This window comes from Mustela nigripes, chromosome 13 (assembly GCF_022355385.1).
Source record: "Mustela nigripes isolate SB6536 chromosome 13, MUSNIG.SB6536, whole genome shotgun sequence".
In the NCBI taxonomy this organism is placed as follows: Eukaryota; Metazoa; Chordata; class Mammalia; order Carnivora; family Mustelidae; genus Mustela; species Mustela nigripes.
Window position 1 is genome coordinate 79,670,225 of NC_081569.1, and position 20,914 is coordinate 79,691,138.

Genomic DNA, 20,914 nt, shown 5'->3' on the forward strand with positions numbered 1-20,914 from the left:
AAATTGAAGATCCTAACCAAGTTCCTTACTTTGAAAGTGCAAAGTCCATCACTGCATAGATGAATTTTATTTATGATTTCTAAGTCATTCTGTCAAATGAACAAGTACTCCAGAGTAAATATATTCATCCACCCATGTCATAGAACACCTTCAAAGATAATTTCATGTATTATCTGGGTTTTGTACCACATAATTTTTTATGATGGCAAACCAGTTCAAACCCACCAGTGTGAAATGCAACAAAATGTACACCTAAATAATGGAAAATATATTAACTGCTATTTTGTTATATCCTAGAAAGCAGTTGAGATTTGGAGAAATCGTTACCTTGCAGGGGACAGGGCATATAATAATAAATAAGTAGTCACAAGGAGTTCATATTCTAGTGACAGAGCAACGGCAGACTTATGATAGAGCTTACAAATGCTACTCACCCAGGGGATTGGATATTCAAATACAGCACTAAAGGATGGTAGGGATTAAACATGTGAAGAAAGAAAGAAAAGGAAAAGCTAGGTTTTAAATGATCTTCAACTTAGGTATAGGTTATATTCTAAAAATACAGTTCTAAGTTCATCTTATCTTAGGCTCTGCTTTACTGTAGATAAGATGTGATTCATAGATCCCCTGTTCTTTCAAACCCTGTTTAATTCATTATGTGGAATATTCCTAGTATTGTCTTTCAACTGAGAAGGGTTTATCATCCCCTCTCTCTCCTGTGAGAAGTAGAAGAAGAATATTGAGATTCCTAATAGTAAAAGGAGGTATAACTCTCATCCTTCCTTTTTTCTGTTTTTAAGTTGGGTGTGAAGCCCAACTCATGACTCTGAGAACAAGACCTGAACTGAGGTCAAGAGTCAGACACTTAACCTATGACCAGGTGCCCCAACTCTAATCCTTCTTACCTTTACTTTCACTGCTAACTTGTGCTAGGGGATAGAATTGGGGTTTGGAAACGAGGGAAGGCCAAGAAATACTACTCTAGACTTTGTCATCAACCAGTCATAGACTAAGGTGAGGAATGAGAATTGTACCTAGCAGTGAGCAGAGAGCACCAGAATGGTAGTGTTTGTAGCTAGAATGGAAAGAATTGGTAAGAGAAAGAAAAATCCCTTAAAGTTACAGAAAGGAAGAAGGAATTGGTTTCAAACCCTGTACAGGTCATCTGACAGATGTCTCTTGGTAATGGTTTTTCAAAAGACAAATTAGGAATACTACTTGTACATCCCAGATAACTCTTAAGAATTTTCCATTTTTGTGAGTGAATGGGGCAAGCTGGTTTTTAAAAGTGCCCACTTCTGTTCTATTTAAAAATAGGCTGTTACCGGTCAAAAAAAGTTGTGCTTGTGTGTTTTATGTTAATTTAATATAAATGTTGAGGTAGTATACTGAAGAGTAAAAAACATCAGGCTGATTTTCCACTGGCAATTCTGAAATTGGAAGAAAAACACTAGAATTTTTAAAAAATCAGATTCTTTACTTAGCCCTTTAAAAGAGATTTTTGAGAAATTCATGGCTTTCAGAGTTCATATTCACTAGATGTAGTTTGTATTCCATGCATAGTCCTTTGGTTTTCTATAATACTCCCTTCCTACTATTTATTCTTGATATTTATTGAAGTTACCAAAAATCTGTTTATTATCTTGACCTTGTTAATTTTGTTTTATATTTTTAATTTGTCTGTTTTACATGTAACTATTGTTATCCAAATTGTATTCTCCTTTGAACTCACATTATATAAAAATAATCTTTGGGATTACAGAAATTATTTCTCTTGGTATTTTCCTTTACTTCAAGAAACTGAGAAAGGATCTCTAGATAATATATATATTGGCCAAAATAACCTTTTACCACATATACATAAATTATGTGTATTACCAAAAAAAGCCCAAATATGTACTAATCAACAAATATACTTTCTTTCATAAAGCATATACAAAAGAAGCAGTAAATTATACTTGAGGAAAATATAATTTTCCCTACTCTTTATCTGTGGTGTACATTGGAGTCTGACCGGGATTTGAATCTCAACTCTCTACTACTTCTACTCTGGTAACCTTGAATAAATATATGTTTCTGTGTGTCTGTTTCTTCATCTTTAAAATGGGACTAATCATTCCTAGTTTATAGTATTACTTAAAGAATTAAATGAGATTATCTAAATTAATAGTTTTTAAACGCTAGTAGTGGTACTCTAGATCATTATAAGGACATTTGATGGGTCATTTATATCTTATGTTTAGGGTTCTGCAAAAGATATGGTTTGAGAGTGAGGGTCCGGAGGTTCTCTGTTTAAAAGCATTTGAAAGCCATAGCTGCAAGTAAAATGCCTTGCACAAATAGATCCGGGACATAAACAAGGTCTCGTATGCAGATTAGAAAATCTGGACTTTTCTCCTTTCCCTCTTTTATGGGAATCGGTATATTAAAGTGCTAAGTTACTTTTCTTTTCTGCTTTATCGAAGTATAATTTGCATACCATACAGCTCACCTATTTAAAGTGTATGATTCATTAGTTTTTAGTATATTTACAGAGTTGTGCAGCAACAGCCAAAATGTACTTTTAGAACATTTCCATCACCTCCAAAAGAAACTCCCTATCCATTATTAGTCAAACCAACTTATTTTGGATTCTATTTCTATTGCCTATTAGAACTTTAAATAATGTAAGTATGTTGATATATCAAGAAGAAAGCAAAAGAAATCTAATGAACCATGTTTCTTCCCTGATTTGTACGTACAGACATTAAAGTCCATTATGGCCCTTAGGATACTTAATTTTATATATTACATCACCAAAGACAATTCTTTGCATTTTTCGTTTCTAGAAGTTCATTTATCTACTCTCATGACTTCTAAAGATTACTACTTGATCTGTGTATGTCCTGCTCTTGGTTGAAAAATTCAACAAATACTTTTGTCAAGTACTTGTTATCAGCCAGGTGCTATTTAGACTCCTAGGGTGAAACGATTAAACAATTTCTAGAGGGGTGGGATGTAAACAAAGAAGAGTAATAAAGTGTGATCATACTATGAAGAGGTATATATGATGCTGATGGTACACATTCAAGGGAATAATAAATTCTTCCAGCCAAGAAGGAGATTGAGGGAGGGGCAAGAAGAGAAAGAAATAGAGATTGAAGAGAGTTGCACAGAAGTTCATCCTTAATGAATAGAATTCACTGCACAGGTAATGGAGAAGGAATATATTCTTAAAAAGCTAAGAGGCTAACCCAAGCCTGTGCTTAGAGGACTAAAAGCATACATGATGTTTAATGAAAAGTGAGGTTATTTGATGTGACTAAAGGAAACTAAATACAGTGAATAGTGGTGAAACAGAAAAGGTTGGCTAGAGAAGATTATGAGGGCCTGAAGTCAGCTTAATACAGTTTTATCACCTCCCACCTCCTCTTTCCTGGCTCCACTCTACAGATAATTAGGCTTTTCCAGTTAATATTCAGTTCACATTAACATAGTTGCTACTGCCATCATCCTAGTTCCCCTGGAGTTATCTTTGACTTTTTTTCACTACCTTGCTTCCCATCTCCATTCACATGTTATTACATATCTGTCTCTTTCCATTCCCACAGCCACTATCATGGTCTCTTTCCTAGAATCTCTTTTCTATTTCTTTTGTCCATTTTAATATTATATTTTTCCATTCCTAAGACTTCACCTCTTAATCTGTGGTACTGAAAGAAGCTTTATACAGTAGCTAAAATAGTTCCTGCCTGAGAAGGGTCAAAAGATTTGTAAGAAGGAAAACTCTGTTTACAGAGTTTATTATACTACTAGGAGTTGACTGACAAGGGAATTCCCTATGTATTGATACAGAATAGATTGTTGAGTTAAAGCAAGGAACAGAAGAGTATAGTATATTCCCTTTGTGTCAAAAAGCAGAAGAATACTAGGATATAGACCCTATTTTCTTACATTTTGCATAAAGGAACTGGACAACTATAGAAGAAATAATTGAAGTAAATATCCATAGGCATGGGGGTAGAAGAGAAGATGGGTGAGGACAGGTCTCAAAATACACCTTTTTATGTTGTTTTGATTTTTAACGTATTTTAAAGTATTTCATCTATTTAAAACTCTGGCCTTGTGTGCCACTGCGGGGGGATGGGACTGAAGGACTCTGACTGACTTTCTGTTACCTTATATATGAAATCACTCCTTACTCTACCATTCAGAATTCTGCACTCTGATTATGCCATGGTATGATCCGTTTCACTGACATGAACTCTGTTCATGTCCCCAAATCACTTTCAAAACTTAAGTCAAAATATATTACTTTCTCCTCTACAGTTGGTTAACTGTTTATTTCACTCTTTCATTTTAGCTTAATATATTTATGTTCTATGTTTATAGTTTGGTTCTTCATTGGTATCTCTGAGTATTCTAATTTATTTCATGAATGTTTTCTACTCCTAGATTGTGAACACTTTCAATAGAAATTATATTCTTTTCTCTTTGGTATTATTGAATCATAATTTAGTAGATACTCGGTAATGATAATTTTTATTTACCTTGGAGGAACCTAACATTTTAACTTCTTTTGGATAATTTTAATAAATTTTAATTCAGAAGAGGTATCATACAGAAAAGCTAAGTTTGACTACTTTCCCATTACCTAAAACTTCAAAGAATTAAGTAGGAAAATTAGTTTTATTTAAAAACCACTGGAAATTATTTAGGGTAATTTTCTGTCTAGTTAAGGTAAAAATGTATGGATTTGTGGACTAAAAAAGTAAACATAACATAACTACCTGACATTAATTTGCATGGAATATAATATAATTTATATGCTAGTTGCTAGTTAATATAGTAAGTGAGATTGGTGTGATTTTTCTCTTTGCTAATATATATATAATATGCAGAATTACTTCTGAATTTGCAAGTCAGATATGATAAAATAGGCAATTGTTTTTCACATTAAGTAATCAAAAGTAAGAAACTTTGAAAATAAATTCTATTAGAAAATGCTTGTTTTTAAAAATTGATCATAAAACATAGAAACTTGTAAGCTGAGAGGCCCTTAGTATGTTTTTATTACTTGATGTAGCCTAATCTAATATTTATTTTGAAACAGGCAAGAAAACTAGATGTATATTTTGAATACGAAGAAAAAATAATGAGCAAAACTACTCTGGATAAATCTCTTCTAGATATAATATCAGATCCTGATGGTATGTACCATAAATTCAAGGTTACTGTTAAGATTCACAGTTGATGAAACCAGCGTTTCAATTTAAGTAATATCTGAATAGGATAATTTTTTTTCTGACAACCCATGCTAACTATTTTCTGTTGAGAAGTTTGTAGCAAAGCATTTCTTAAAGTGGAAAAATGATTTGCATTTTATTTTATTGAACTTTTCTCTCATGGTATTTAAGAACTTGTTTTATTCATTTATTTAATGTGATAATATATCTAAAGTTCAATTTCTGCTGATTTTCGGAAGATTTTTGAAGGTATAACATTCAAAGCAGGTGTCTCTAAATGTTATACTTTCTAATTACCTTGGGTTTTGTTTTTTTTTTAAGATTTTATTTATTTATTTGGCTGACAGAGATCACAGTCAGAGAGGCAGGCAGAGAGAGAGGAAGGGAAGTAGGCTCCCCACTGAGCAGAGAGCGGGGCTCCATCCCAGGACTCTGGGATCATGACCTGAGCTGAAGGCAGAGGCCTCAACCCACTGAGCCACCCAGGCACCCCTCTAATTACCTTGGTTTAACCCTAAAGAGTTTCCTAAAAAAAATATATCTAAAACTGAATTCTGTTTTAAATATTTAGGGAATTTACTTTAGAAGAAACTCCTTAATCAGTCCCTTTATATTTGCATTTAACTATTTCTATATTAGCTTTTCTTAAAACAAGATAGGATTCTTTGTACTTAAAAAATGTATTGTAATTATTGCTTTCAATTATAATGATCATGGGATCCGTATAGGTTTTATCCTCTAAAATTATACTTTAGAGACTTGATCATTTCAGAATAGCTTTCAATTCAAATTTCAGTGCTTTTCCAAAATGAATAAAAAAGTAAATAAGCTTTTCAGTTTATATTTTGCATATAAATTATTTAGCTGAATGATGATGGTTTTTGAGTTAGAGTTAGGTATGAGTTTTAGACCTTATTCCAAGTTGAAAAATAATAAAGTCCAAATTGTAATTAGAGATTCTACTCCTAAAAACTTCTAAGAAGCTGTAAATATTGCTCACACTTTTAAGAAGCTAGATTTGTAGTGAGAACCTAGCATTTTGAAGGTATTTACACTTGTGATATCTAGCACCAATGTGGGGCTCAACCTCCTGCATTTGTAATGAAAAAATGCAAAATATATAAGCCCATCACTTCAGAGCTATTCCTTATTATTTACAGTAAGTTTTAAGTAAAGTTAAAGCAAATAAATGTGTTGATAGAAAAAAAAATCAGACCCTTCCTGTTTTCTTTCCCTTACTTTTTTGGTTTATTTGTAAAGACATTAAGAATTGCAGAACAAGGTAGGTCTTCATGCAAAGTGGAATTCTGGTGCCACTTTAGCCCAGAACAAGATGTTGGAACCTGAGCAAGATAAGAAGGGCAACCACATTTGGGATAGAAGGAAGACTGGTGATCTACCATTAGGTGTCAAAGCCCCCAGTGAATTGAGCAGAGTATCCACATGTGAAAGAATGGTATATAAAAGCTCTAACAGGGCGCCTGGGTGGCTCAGTGGGTCAAGCTTCTGCCTTTGGCTCAGGTCGTGATCTCAGGGTCCTGGGATTGAGCCCTGCATCGGGCTCTCTGCTCAGTGGAGAGCCTGCTTCCCCCCTCTCTCTCTGCCACCTGCCTCTCTGCCTACTTGTGATCTCTCTGACAAATAAAATCTTATTTAAAAAAAAAAGCTCTAACAGATTGAGGAAGGTGACTATACACAGGAGCAACCCAGCATCAATCTAAGTGGGGTGAGATGTGTGGCCAGGCATGTGAGTCCACTGTAGGGAATCAGAGCCCAAATGGAGTGAGAGGACGTCCATGCAGGCAAGGGGATGGCTGCAGAGATAGGATATTTGTTACGTACCACAGACTGGTTAAATAAGTGGTATGTCAGATAATACAAAAGGAGCTAGGTTTCCTGTTGTAAAGGAAGGAAGTTATAAATATGGAAAGGGAGAAAAATATAATGAGCCCTGTAATGTTGGATTGGAATTAAGGTGTCATTGTAGACCTGTGTTTTCACTACGTATTTGTCAGAGAAATAAATACAGATAGGTGTGTGTACACCTATATGTGTTCCCTAGTCCAGCCAAATAAGCAGGGGTGGAGAAACAATACTCCAGTAGTAAAGATTTTATCTTATAAATACCATTTTGTGCTCATTGGAGAAGTAGTTGATTCCAGGGCTGAGGTAGGAAGAGAAAATAGAAAATGAGCCTAGATTAGTTTGTTGTGTCAGAAAACAAGGAATATACTCAGAAAGTGATGGGACATGTCAAAGAGACCCAGAAGTCAGCTTGAAGTGACCCCCAGTGGGGAGATCATGACATCATGAGTATTAAAATAATGATAACAGATTATAACTCACTGAATGAAACAGGAAGCCATCAGTCCACAGAGATAATAGTAAAAGAGTAAGTTCAAGTTTCACAGGATATTTAGTTTCAAATTACCTCCCTGCAAAATACTTCTTAATTACAAAGAGAAAACTAACTTTACAGTGGAGAAGTATGATAGATCCCTTACTAGGTAATCTCAGTGAACACCGTCAGTAATGAGACATATTGAAATAATGCCCCATCCAGTAGGATGCAATACAAAGAACATAGTTTTCTCTTGTGATATTCCTGCCAAAGGTGTATAACTTGAATCTGATCATGAGGAAATATCAAACAAAATTTAATTGTGAGATATTCTACCAAAAAAACAAAAACAAAAACAAAAGAAAGCCTGTAATCTCCTAAAACATCAAGGCCATGTAAGTCAAGGAAAGACTGAGGAACTGTTTCATACAGAAGTTAACTATATGTTGTGTGGCAGCTGTATATCCCACATGATGCTAAAATTGATCCTTTTGTCATAAAGGATGTTACAGGCTAGTGGTGAAACTTGAAATGACATCTGAGGATTATATGTTATTACTAATTTATCAATGCTGATTTCCTGATTTTGATAGTTGTTATATTGAGCTTATTATATTGAGGAATGTCTGACATTTGGGAATGATGGGACAGCAGGTCAAAAACTTACTCGCAAATTGTTCAGAGAGACAAAAAGCTTTCTGAATTCTACTTAAAACTTTTCCCTAAGATACATTCAATTACTCAGTAAGAAAAGTGACTTTAAAATTGAAGCAGTTCCGGTGGAAGCTTAGGTATGACAGGAGGACCCAGGCTGCCAGTTGGAGGTTCTAGAGTACTTGCAGTTGTAAAGGATGCATTTTTGTAATTTCCATTTGATTCCTCTGTGATTAATATTTTTGTAAAGATTTTATGTATTTATTTGAGAGAGACATCACAAGTAAGCAGAGAGGGAAGCAGGCTTCTCACTGAGCAGAGAGCCTGATACAGGGCTCCATCTCAGGACCCTGAAACCATGACCTGGGCCGGAGGCAGAGGCTTAACCCACTGAGCCACCCAGGGGCCCCTGTGATTAATATTATTATAAGCATCAGGATATTCTCCAACTCTTACCATCATAGTATTCTTAAAATCCTTAGCAGAAATTTTGAGGGCTTATTGTTAACACTATAGCAACTATAAAATATGTTTCTCCTGAAGAAGAGAATGGGAACTCTCTCTTCTTTAAGCAGAATAAGTGCCTGCTATTAGAAAGGCTATACTAGATGCTGAGGATGTTGATTTACAGGCCCCTAAAACTCTGAAGGAGGGGAGTCTTTGTCTCCTCTTTTAGGAGTGGTGGTCCCAAGAGCCTGCAGCAAGCCTCATTGTTTGTTTGTTTGTTTTTCTCTTTGCCTTCTAACTACTTAGTCATAGTTGCAGGAAATGCACAGTGGAACAGGGTAACTAAAGCCAAAGCTTTCAGGATAGAGCACCAAAAAGGGAGAGCCAGGGGAATTGGAAACTACCAAGATTGCGGAGAGGAAGGAGCTCAGGAAAGCAACCTCATAAAGTTGTTTATGAATTCCTGGGCTCACCCCTGAGCTGCACATATGTGAATTAGATCCTAAACAGTATTATTTCAAAGACTGCGAGTTGAAGGGCTAGACAGTTTCCCAGTTCCCATAGTGTCCACTAGATGGTTGGACAGATCCAGTAGCACTGCATAAGTTTTTGAAAATATAAATCAGTGGTGGAGCCACAACCCACAGAAAGCTGTTGGAATTGGCCTGAACCCAGCCAACAAATTACCTGCTAAACAAAAATAGCTTTCTCCTAGGACTTAAACAAGACCCTGAATTTCATAACCTGATTTTCAAAATGTCCAAGATACATTTATTTGTAAATATCAGAACTTTGGAAAACCCATCATTGATCTTTATTACCGTTCATTGTCATATTTAGGGAATAAGGATAATTTGAGAATGGTTATCTGGATTCTGAACAATATAAAAAATCGATAGTTCACTAGTCATGTTTTGAAAAAATTTTCCTAGTTTTTATTCTATAATAAAGTGTAACAGTTTCAAGTTCTTGAGTATTAGGATAAACACTTTGAAGTGAGAGTGCATATTGTTATTTGTTGGTGGTGAAATTGTGTTACCACTGGCCAGTGCTTTGCACCAGAGTACACCCAGTAGCAGAGGGGGAAATAAATGAGCTTTTCTGTCCAGTTTTGGGCTCTGGGTAATAGGATTAGCAGATCAGACCCACTGCAAGCAAGAAATTTCCTTGAAATCCCATGTTTTGTCTTAAACAATTTCAGGCAAATATATTTTGTATTATACAACAGTGTTTATTTTAATATAAATGTATTCTTTTTCCAAATCTTGTAAGTGATACGATACCCTTCAGGAAGAGACATTTATATGGTGACCACACTTTTGAGAAGTACCAAAGTTTTGTAACCCGAAACCTAGAATGACCATATAGCTAGTTTCCCCGAACAGTCTCATTTTTATATCTGTTGTCCTTACATAATTATTACAGCATCCCCTTTCCATCTCTGTGATTACCCTACCTTATGCCTTTCTTTCTTTCTTAGTTCACATACAAAATGTAAATCTCTTACAGATATTTTGAAAGATAGAATGGACATACTTCTGTATTCCATTCCTTTAATCCCACAGCATTTAATATTTTTTCCATATCTGTATTGTACGTGGGTATAGTTATAGTGCCTGTAATCTTAAGTCAGTTAAATCAAGAACCATATTTTATCTTTTCACAGTTATGTGCCTTAAATTTTTACATACTTGTGTTGACTATAATACTTAACCAGAATTATGAAAGTTTTTTTATTTATATTCCCTATGTAGCAGGAACTCCAGAAGATAAAATGAGGCTGTTTCTTATTTATTATATAAGTGCACAGCAGGCACCCTCTGAGGTATGTCCTCCTTGTTCAGTTATTGGGTAGAAGGGGAAATATTTGTCTGTTTCAAAAATAAAAGACCAGATCACTATGGCCAAATAACTACCTCATTCCTTTCTTTAAAAGAAAAACAGTTTGTTAAGGCTAGTTCTATTTATTGCTGAGTTTTTATAGCAGTATTTGTTGTCATAAAGAGAACTATCCACTCATGAAATGTCTGACCACTTCTAAGTTGTTGGGATATGAATTGGATTCAAATGGCCAAGATTCTTATTTCTGGAAAATAGCTATTATAAACTGAATTAGCCAAGTTTGCTATGCTTTTTGAAACATTGGTCTTATTTCTTATTATGTGATAATCTTAAAAGCTCTGTTTCTTTGAGCTATAGCCACTAATGTCTTCCAGTGAATTTATCTATAACCTAAGGTAAAAATTTGGTAATATTTTAAGGTTATTAAAACTAATGTTCATTATAGAATATAAGGAGTCAGTTGTAAGAATACTCAGAGTTCCAAAAAGTTACATTAATACTGTAATTTTAAATTTATTGAGATTAAACTTCAGATTTATATTGCAATCAAATAACTTCTGTATCAATAAATTTCTAAGAATGATTGGAAAATGATACATTTTCCTTTCTGAAAGATTTTTTTTTCCCTCACTGGAAGATTGGGTAATTTTTTGGGTAATTTTGTTGTTTTTCATTTTATGTGGTAGGCCATCAGTTGCTTTTGAAGAAAAAAAAATGTTTAGGTAATTGATTTTTGAAGGCAAATGGTGATTTTGGTGTCAGTGTTGTTGCCGGGTTAGAGGTCAGCTAACTCTCTCTAATGTTAACTCAGTGAAATTTTACTGGATGAGCAACAAGTATGAGAATTTTAGAGATGACATCTAGAATGATATAATTGTAAACGTCTTTCCTTCTCTGGCAGCATTTATTTTTAAAAGTCTGTTTGATCATAACACTTCTTTTGGTCAAAAATCTCTGGTGCATTAAAACAGTAAACTAAACCCAGTATTTCCTTTAGGCCAATTCTGCTTTATTTTGGGCATATAGCTTTTATTTTAATTCAGTAAGCAAGTGTGGTTTTCTTTTCAGGAATATCTCGTACCTGTATCTTAGGGGATTTTTACAGGCTTTATATATAGGTGTGTATATATATATATTATATACATATATATATAAAGGATAAAAGCCTATTTATAGTATTTTCTTAAGAATTTATTAATTTAAAAGTTAATTCCATGTTCCCTTATTTTGACCACATATTTTTATTTATTTTTGGTAAGGACCATGTCTTTTCATAAGTTTAAGTGATCACTAATAGGCTTAAAGCAAATTATGACAGCCTGATAGCCCCCAAAATGCAAAGGAGTAAACATCTCTGTTGAGCTTTAAATGTCTTGTCTTGTAAAATTTTTATGGTGGAGTCACTATGATGATAGGCTTTTATAAAGTACAGGAATTCAACTACACTTACTCATCAGGAAACAAAAATAGCAAGAAAGAGAAAACAATTTTTTAAAAAGTGTAAGACACCTGATACTCAGTTAATGAATTTGGACCATAAGAGTGCATATGAGAGGGGAAAACCTGAATCTACATTTCCCATCAGTCAGTGTCATGTCACAATGTCCCCTTGTGTTTCTGGTTTTAAAATGCTCTTTTTCTAGTCAGATATTTATTTATTGCTTATCCCAAGGAAAGGCAGTCTATTTCAAAAATGGAGAAAAAACTGTCTTTGTTGGACTCACTAAGGGATGACAGAATACTGGTTAGGTTATTTGGGAGCCTGACAAAGGTAATTTTCATTAGATATGATTTTTGTCTCAGGTGCTCACTTATATACTCACTTAAAATATGACTCCACTCTACTTGGGTACCTAGAATTTAAACTCATGCCTTTGGTCTAACTTTTTGATTAATCAAGTAATAACAAACAAAATCATCTTCTCTTTCACAAAAGTAAAATTTTTTATGATACCATTCTTTGCTTATTTCAGGCTGATTTGGAGCAATACAAAAAAGCTTTAACTGATGCAGGATGCAACCTTAATCCCTTACAATATATCAAACAGTGGAAGTAAGTTTTATTTTCTTCTTATATAAGAGAGTACAATAGAAGTAGAGTTCCCAAGAAAATGGGAATGTTAACAAGAAAATTTAATAGTATCTTTTTTCTGATTTTTCTTAAATTCAGTAGCATAAATATTTCCCTATCTGGCCCTCACTGTCCACAATTTAAAATTACATAAAATAGTGCTAATTTTCTTTCCTACACAAGTTTATATTTTCTTTACTGATTAGATTAAGAACATCAAAGACTGAAATGTTTGGATCACATGTCTCAAAAACATTAAAAGAAGGTTTTAATTTCACTTGTAGAGAAATGCAGATTAACATAGGGCAAACATTTAGGAAAGTGCTGTGCCAAGGATATAGGCAGGTTAATTGGTGCGTTAAATTCTGCTATTAAAAACACATATTGTCACAATTTTTGCTAGATGGTATAAAAATAATTTTTTTAGAGAACTAGAATTTTTGTTTTTATTTTTTTCCAGGTGGTAATTTATTTCTTAATTGATTTTTTGTTAATTAATATATAATGCATTATTTCATATAATGTGTAAGAATGCATTATTATTTGGTACAGGTCTGTGATTTATCAGTCTTATACCATTCACATCATTCATCATATCACATACCTTCCCCATGCCCATCACCCAGCCACCCCATCCTTCCTACCCCCTTCACTCCAGCAACCCTCAGTTTGTTTCCTGAGATTAAGAGTGTCTTACAGTTTGTCTCCCTCTCTGGTTTTGTCTTGTTTCACTTTTTCCTCTCTTCCCCTATGATCCCCTGCCTTATTTCTCAAATTCCACATATCATTGGGATCATATGATAATTGTCTTTCTCTGATTGACTTATTTCACTTAGCATAATACCCTCTAGTTCCACCCATGTCATTGCAAATGGTAAGATTTCATTTTTGATGGCTACATAATATTCCATCATGTGTGTGTGTGTGTGTGTGTGTGTGTGTGTGTGTGTGTATACCACATCTTCTTTATCCATTCATCTATCGATAGACATCTAGACTCTTTCCATGGTTTGGCTATTGTAGATATTGCTGCTATAAACACTGGGGTTGCACATGCCCCTTCGGATCACTACATTTGTATCTTTGGGGTAAATACGTAGTAAGGCAATTGCTGAGTTGTAGGGTAGCTCTATTTTCAACTTTCTGGGGAAAGTGGCTGCACCAGCTTGCATTTCCACCAACAGTGTAGGGGGGTTCTCCTTTCTCTGCATCCTTACCAACATCTGTCATTTCCTGACTTGTTAACTTAGCCCTTCTGGCTTCTGTGAGGTGGTTATCTCGTTGTGGTTTTAATTTATTTTTCCCTGATGCCAAGTGATGTTGAGCACTTTTTCATGTGTCTCTTGGCTATTTGGATATGTTCTTTGGAAAAGTGTCTGTTCATATCTTCTGCCCATTTCTTGATTGGATTATTTGTTCTTTGGGTGTTGACTTTAATTAGTTCCTTGTAGATTTTGGACACTAGCTCTTTATCTGATACGTCATTCACAAATATCTTCTCCCATTCTGTCAGTTGTCTTTTGGTTTTGTTGACTGTTTCCTTTGCTGTGCAAAAGCTCTTCATCTTGATGAAGCCCCTTGAATAGTTCATTTTTGCCCTTGCTTCCCTTGCCTTTGGCGATGTTTCTAGGAAGAAGTTGCTGTGGCTGTGGTTGAAGAGGTTGCTGCCTGTGTTCTCCTCAAGGATTTTAATGGATTCCTGTCTCATATTGAGGTCTTTAATCCATTTTGAGTCTATTTTTGAGTGTGGTGTAAAGAAATTGTCCAGTTTCATTCTTCTGCGTGTGGTTGTCCAGTTTTCCTAGCACCATTTGTTGAAGAGACCCATCTTTTTTCCATTGGACAGTCTTTGCTGCTTTGTTGACGATTAGTTGACTATAGAGTTGAGGGTTTATTTCTGGACTCTCTGTTCTGTTCCATTGATCTGTGTGTCTGTTTTTGTGCCAGTACCATACTGTCTTAATGATTACAGCTTTGTAATAGAGCTTGAAGTCTGGAATTGTGATGCCACCAGCTTTGCTTTCCAACATTCCTCTGGCTATTCAAGGTCTTTTCTGGTTCCATACAAATTTTAGGATTATTTGTTCCATTTCTGTGAAAAAAGTTGATGGTATTTTGATAGGGATTGCATTGAATGTGTAGATTGCTTTAGGTAGCATAGACATAGGCTTTAGGTAGCATAGACATAGGCATAGCATAGACATTTGTTCTTCTAATCCATGAGCATGGAACATTTTCCCATTTCTTTTGTGTCTTCCTCAATATCTTTCATGAGTATTCTATAATTTTCTGAGTACAGATTTTTTGTCTCTTTGATTAGATTTATTCCTAGGTATCTTATGGTTTTGGGTGCAATTGTAATGGAATCGACTCCTTAATTTCTCTTTCTTCTGTCTTGGTGGTGGTGTATAGAAATGCAACTGATTTCTGTACATTCTTTTTATATCCTGACACTTTTCTGAATTCCTGTATGAGTTCTAGCAGGTTTGGGGTGGAGTCTTTTGGGTTGTCCACATAAAGTATCATATTACCTGCAAAGAGTGAAAGTATGACTTCTTTGCCAATTTGGATGCCTTTTATTTCTTTCTGTTGTCTGATTGCTAAGGTTAGGACTTCTAGTACTATGTTGAATAGCAATGGTGATCATGGACAGCCCTGCCGTGTTCCTGACCTTAGGGGAAAAGCTCTCAGTTTTTCCCATTGAGAGTGATATTCGCTATGAGCATTCCATAAATGGCTTTTCTGAAACTGAGTTATGTTCCCTCTGTTCCTATACTGTGAAGACTTTTAATCAAGAAGGGATGCTTTATTATGTCAGATGCTTTTTCTGCATCTATTGAGAGTATCATATGATTCTTATTCTTTTATTAATGTGTAGTGTATCACATTGATTGATTCATGAATGTTGAACCAACCTTGCAGTCCAGGAAATATTGTTCTTTTATTAATGTGTAGTGTATCACATTGATTGATTCATGGATGTTGAACCAACCTTGCAGTCCAGGAATAAATCCCACTTGGTTGTGGTGAATAATCTTTTTAATGTATCACTGAACTCTTTTGGCTAGTGTTTTGGTGAAAATTTTTGCATCCATGTTCATCAGGGATATTGGTCTATAATTATCCTTTTTGATGGGGTCTTTGTTTGGCTTTGGGATCAAGGTAATGCTGGCCTAAAATGAGTTTGGAAGTTTTCCTTCCATTTCTGTTTTTTGAAACAGTTTCGGAAGAATGGGTCTTAATTCTTCTTTAAATATTTGGTAGATTTTCCCTGGGAAGCCATCTGGCCCTGGGCTTTTGTTCTTTGGGAGATTTTTTTTATGACTGCTTCAAGTTTCCTTGCTAGTTATGGGTCTGTTCAGGTTTTCTCTTTCTCTTTCTTCCTGGTTCAGTTTTGGTAGTTTTTACATCTCTAGGAATGCATCCATTTCTTCCAGATTGTCTGATTTGTTGGCATATAGTTGCTCATAATATGTTCTTATAATTATTTGTATTTCTTTGGTGTTGGTTGTGATCTCTCCTCTTTCATTTATGATTTTATTTATTTGGGTCCTTTAGCTTTTCTGTTTGATAAGTCTGGCTAGGGGGTTATCAATCTTATTCTTTCAAAGAACCAACTCCTAGTTTCATTGATCTGTTCTGCTGTTCTTTTCATTTCTCTTTTGTTGATTTCTGCTCAGATCTTTTATTATTTCTCTTCTGCTGTGTTTGGGCTCTATTTGCTGTTCTTTTTCCAGCTCCTTTAGGTGTAGGGTTAGGTTGTATATTTGAGACCTTTCTTGTTTCTTGAGAAAGGCTTGTATTGCTGTATACTTTACTCTTAGTACAACCTTTGCTGAATCCCAAGGATTTTGAACAGTTTAATTGGGGCATTTAGCCCATTTACGTTCAGAGTAACTATTGAAAGGTATGAATTTAGTGCCATTGTATTGCTTGTAAGGTGACTGTTACTGTATATTGTCTCTGTTCCTTTCTGGTCTATGTTACTTTAAGATTCTAGCTTTGCTTAGAGGACCTCTTTCAATATTTCCTGTAGGGCTGGTTTGGTGTTTGCAAATTCTTTTAGTTTTTGTTTGTCCTGGAAGCTTTTTAACTCTCCTATTTTCAATGACAGCCTAACTGGATATAGTATTCTTGACTGCATATTTTTCTTAGTTGGTGCTCTGAATATGTCATGCCAGTCCTTTCTGGCCTGCCAGGTCACTGGATAGGTCTGCTGCCAGTCTGTTGTTTCTACCATTATAGGTTATAGACCTCTTGTCCTGAGCTGCCTTCAGAATTTTCTCTTTGTCTTTGAGATTTGTAAGTTTTACTATTAGATGATCGGGTGTTGACATATTTTTATTGATTTTTGACAAGGGTTCTCTGTGCCTTCTCGATTTTGATGCCTGTTTCCTTCCCCAAATTAGGGAAGTTCTCCACTATACTGTGGTCCAATATACCATCTGCCCTTCTTTTCTTCTTCTCGAATCCCTATTATTATATTGTTTTGTTTATGATATCACTTATCTCTCAGATTCTCCCCTCATGATCCAGTAGTTGTTTATCTCTCTTTTTCTCAGCTTCTTTATTCTCCATCATTTGGTCTTCTGTATCACTAATTCTGTCTTCTGCCTCATTTATTCCAGGAGTTAGAGCCTCCATTTTTTTTTTTGCATCTCATTAATAGCCTTTTTGATTTCGACTTGGTTAGACTTTACATCTCCAAAAAGGGATTCTCTAGTATCCTCTATGCTTTTTTCAAGCCCAGCTATTATCTTTATAATCATCATTCTGACCTGTAGCTCCAATGTCTGACTAATGTCCATGTTAATTAGGTCCCTGTCAGTTGGTACTGCCTCTTATTTCTTTTTTTGAGGTGAATTTTTCTGGTTTTTTTTTTGTTTTTCCATTTTGTCCAGAAAAGAATAGATATATAAGAGAACAAGATGCTAAAAGGTAACCATGACCCCAGAAAAATATACACTACACAAATCAGAAGAGACCCGAAACTGAAGGGATAAGGGAAAAAAAAAAAAAAAAGAATAAAATCAGGCTGGGGAATAAAACAGAGGCACTCACTAGATTTTGGGCATATTTTGGCTCTTTAGAAGAGACTGTCTGCCAAAATTTTAAAGAAAGAAAAACTTACATATATACAAAAAATAAGGTTAACTACAATGAAGGAATAAAATATGACTATAAAAGTGAAAATTAAGATTTTAAAAGAATTGTTAAGATAATAAGTTGGTTGAAAAAGGAAAGAAGAGGGGTGGCTGAGTGGCTCAGTTGATTAAGTGTCTGCCTTTGGCTGGCATTGTGATCCTAGGGTCCTGGGATCAAGCCCTGCATCAGGCTCCCTGCTCAGCGGAGAGCTTGCTTCTCCCTCTCCCTCTGCCTGCTGTTCTGCCTACTTGTGTGCTTGCGCGCTCTCTCTCTCTCTCTCTCTCTCTCTCTGGCAAATAAATAAAATATTTAAAGGAAAAGAAAAATTCAAAATAAAATAGAGCTCCCCCGACCCCCCATGTCAGCTGGCTCCTGGCAACTGACAGAGCAGCAGAGCACAATGCACAAAACTGAACTTTTAAAAGTCTGCTCAACTGAGGGAATGTCACTCCAGTGGCTAAGTGGGGTGTAGAGCCCTCACTGGTACACTGTGGTCTCAGGACCCTCGGGGTCACAGAAAGACTGGGGGTGCCTGAGTGTGGCAAAGCTCCCACGTATCAGAGTGGGGAAGCTGGCTGCAAAAACAGAGCTCCCCTCCCTCCCCCGGGAGGAGTGGCATGGGAGCACACTACAGGAATCTGCTGGGTTTGGAGATTCCAAATGGGGCCCTGTGCTAAAGATGGAAATGCTTAGTCGTAGGCCAGGTGAGCAAGGAGTGTGGCCCGAGACCAGGGAGACAGCCATTTTCATTCTCTCCTCCAAAGCTGTACAGAAAGCTTTCAGGGAACAAAAGCTACTAAGAGCAAACCCGAGCATATTAGTTAGCCTGGCCCCTGGCAAGGGCCGTACAATTCGGCTTGGGGCAAAGACACTTGAGAATCACTGCAACAGACCCCTCCCCAGAAGATCAGCAAGAACATCTAGCCAAGACCAAGTTTACCAATAAATGAGAACTGCAAAACCCCAGTGCTGGGGGAATATAGCACATGGAATTCATGGCTTTTTTTTCCCATGATTCCTTAGTCTTTCAAAGTTAACTTTTAAAATTTTCTTTATTTTTTTCTTTTTATTTTTTTTGAATTTTTCTTTTCCTTTAAATATTTTATTTATTTGCCAGAGAAAGAGAGAGAGAGAGAGAGAGAGCAAGCACACAAGTAGGCAGAACAGCAGGCAGAGGGAGAAGAAAGCAGTCAGTTTATTCCCCTCAAAGGACAGCATGAGCAAAGATATATGTCTGAGGATGAGGAAGTATGGAATGTGGGGAACAATAAAGAGATTTAATCAGTACATGATTGTTCTTTTAAGGCAGCAAGTCTGTTTCATGTTAATGATCAGTTTATAATAATAGGAAAAAAATCTTGAAGTTTAGAAAATAAATGCATTTGTGTTTTTTAAAGGATTTCAGTGTTTCAGCACTAATTGTACTGTACTTGGGTATCATTTTATGTGATTAAAAATAATAAAGGGTATTTATGTACTTGTTTCAGTGCTAATTGTACTGAAACACTGTATTAATTGAAAAATGATTGCTATTTTCGGAAAATGTCTGCATAGTAAAAGTTACAGCCAATAGAGTTTTCAGTTTTGTGATGCTGAATGTTAGCTCTGATAATCAACTTTTTAATACAACTTTCTTATTTCACAGGGCTTTTGCCAAGATGGCCTCAGCTCCTGCCAGCTATGGTAATACTACCACGAAACCAATGGGGTAAGTATTTTTAATAATTCTGATTGAATAAGTCTGGTACTGCAGATCATAATTAGACTCACATGCCTTAAAAATACACTGACACTTTGTTTTTGGTTGGGGGGAGGTTAGGGGTTTTTTTAATTTTCTTTTTTTTTTTTTTTAATGATTTGTTTACTTCAGAGAGAAAGAGGGAGTGAGCGATGGGAGAAGGGCAGTGGGAGGGAATCTTCAAGCAGACTCTCTGATGAGCAGGGAGCCTAAGCTGAAACAAAGAGTCAGATACTTAACCAACTGAGCCACACAGGTGCCCAGAAACACACAGACACTTTGAATTCAGAATGTTTTCTTTGTGCGATGAATGTCAACATGCTTTTGCCTTCCTTATGTTTAAATTCTCATTTTTAAATGTAAGTTAATATATTTTACATGGTATGAGATATTGGCTTCTCCTGCGCCTTCTTAAAACATTACATTTTTCAGGGGCACCTGGGTGGCTCAGTGGGTTAAGCCTCTGCCTTCGGCTCAGGTCATGATCCCAGGGTCCTGGGATCGAGCCCCGAATCAGGCACCCTGCTGAGCAGAGAGCCTGCTTCCCCCTATCTCTCTGCCTGCCTCTCTGCCTACTTGTGATCTCTGTCAAATAAATAAATAAAATCTTTTTTAAAAAATTACATTTTCCATTTTCAGAAGTTATATGAAGGTTAAAGCTATTCTTACATCAGCGTTGATAAGTAATATAGATTTGGAGCTTGGCATTCTAGACTTAGCTTCGGGATAGATCTAGGCATACTGTTAAATGAAAAGAGGAAGTCCCCAGAGGTGGGTCTGACTTCTGATTCCAGAACATCCTATAGTATGCATGATTTTCAAAGTAGCTGAACAAGGTAATTCCCACTGCTCTTTTTTTTATATACCATATTTATTTCAAATTCCTTAATTTTTAGAATTTAGAAGAAAAGTGTGTAGCCCAGGCAAAAACAGTCTTATTCTAGCCCCACCCTGAGCTTCAGGTTTTAATGAAACAATTTGCAAAAAGCAAAAACACTCAGCCTAAGGCAGGACCTTGTAAGTGCTTTGACAAAATTAATCCAGCTAGTCTCACCTTCATGCAGTGCTGTGTAGGTTAGCACTTAAGTTTCCTGGTACCAGGGAACTATCTCTGAACTCTTATTCAAACAAAGATTACTTTCTCTTGTTTCTGTTAAAGAAGGATTTTCCATCTTATCCAGGTCTTCATTTCAGAAAGGGTAAAGGAAAAGGAAATTTATTTGGAAAATTACTCTCATCTTTTTAATAGACTTTCCAGTTTCATAAAATTTTAACTAAATATTAAGAGCCCATTAGGTTTCTTAAGAAGGATTTTCCATCTTATCCAGGTCTTCATTTCAGAAAGGGTAAAGGAAAAGGAAATTTATTTGGAAAATTACTCTCATCTTTTTAATAGACTTTCCAGTTTCATAAAATTTTAACTAAATATTAAGAGCCCATTAGGTTTCTTA

The 20,914-nt window shown here is 35.5% G+C and overlaps 1 protein-coding gene across 2 annotated transcripts in view; it reads left to right on the top strand.

The window, feature by feature from the left end:
* SCFD1 (sec1 family domain containing 1) overlaps positions 1–20,914 on the top strand; it is a 108,206-nt gene that overhangs the window by 56,413 nt on the left and 30,879 nt on the right. For both annotated transcript variants that reach the window (XM_059371238.1, XM_059371239.1), the window contains exons 15-18: positions 5,093–5,189; positions 10,422–10,492; positions 12,483–12,562; positions 19,371–19,433. In XM_059371238.1, coding sequence (XP_059227221.1) covers positions 5,093–5,189; positions 10,422–10,492; positions 12,483–12,562; positions 19,371–19,433 — 311 coding nt within the window. The remainder of the gene's footprint in view (positions 1–5,092; positions 5,190–10,421; positions 10,493–12,482; positions 12,563–19,370; positions 19,434–20,914) is intronic.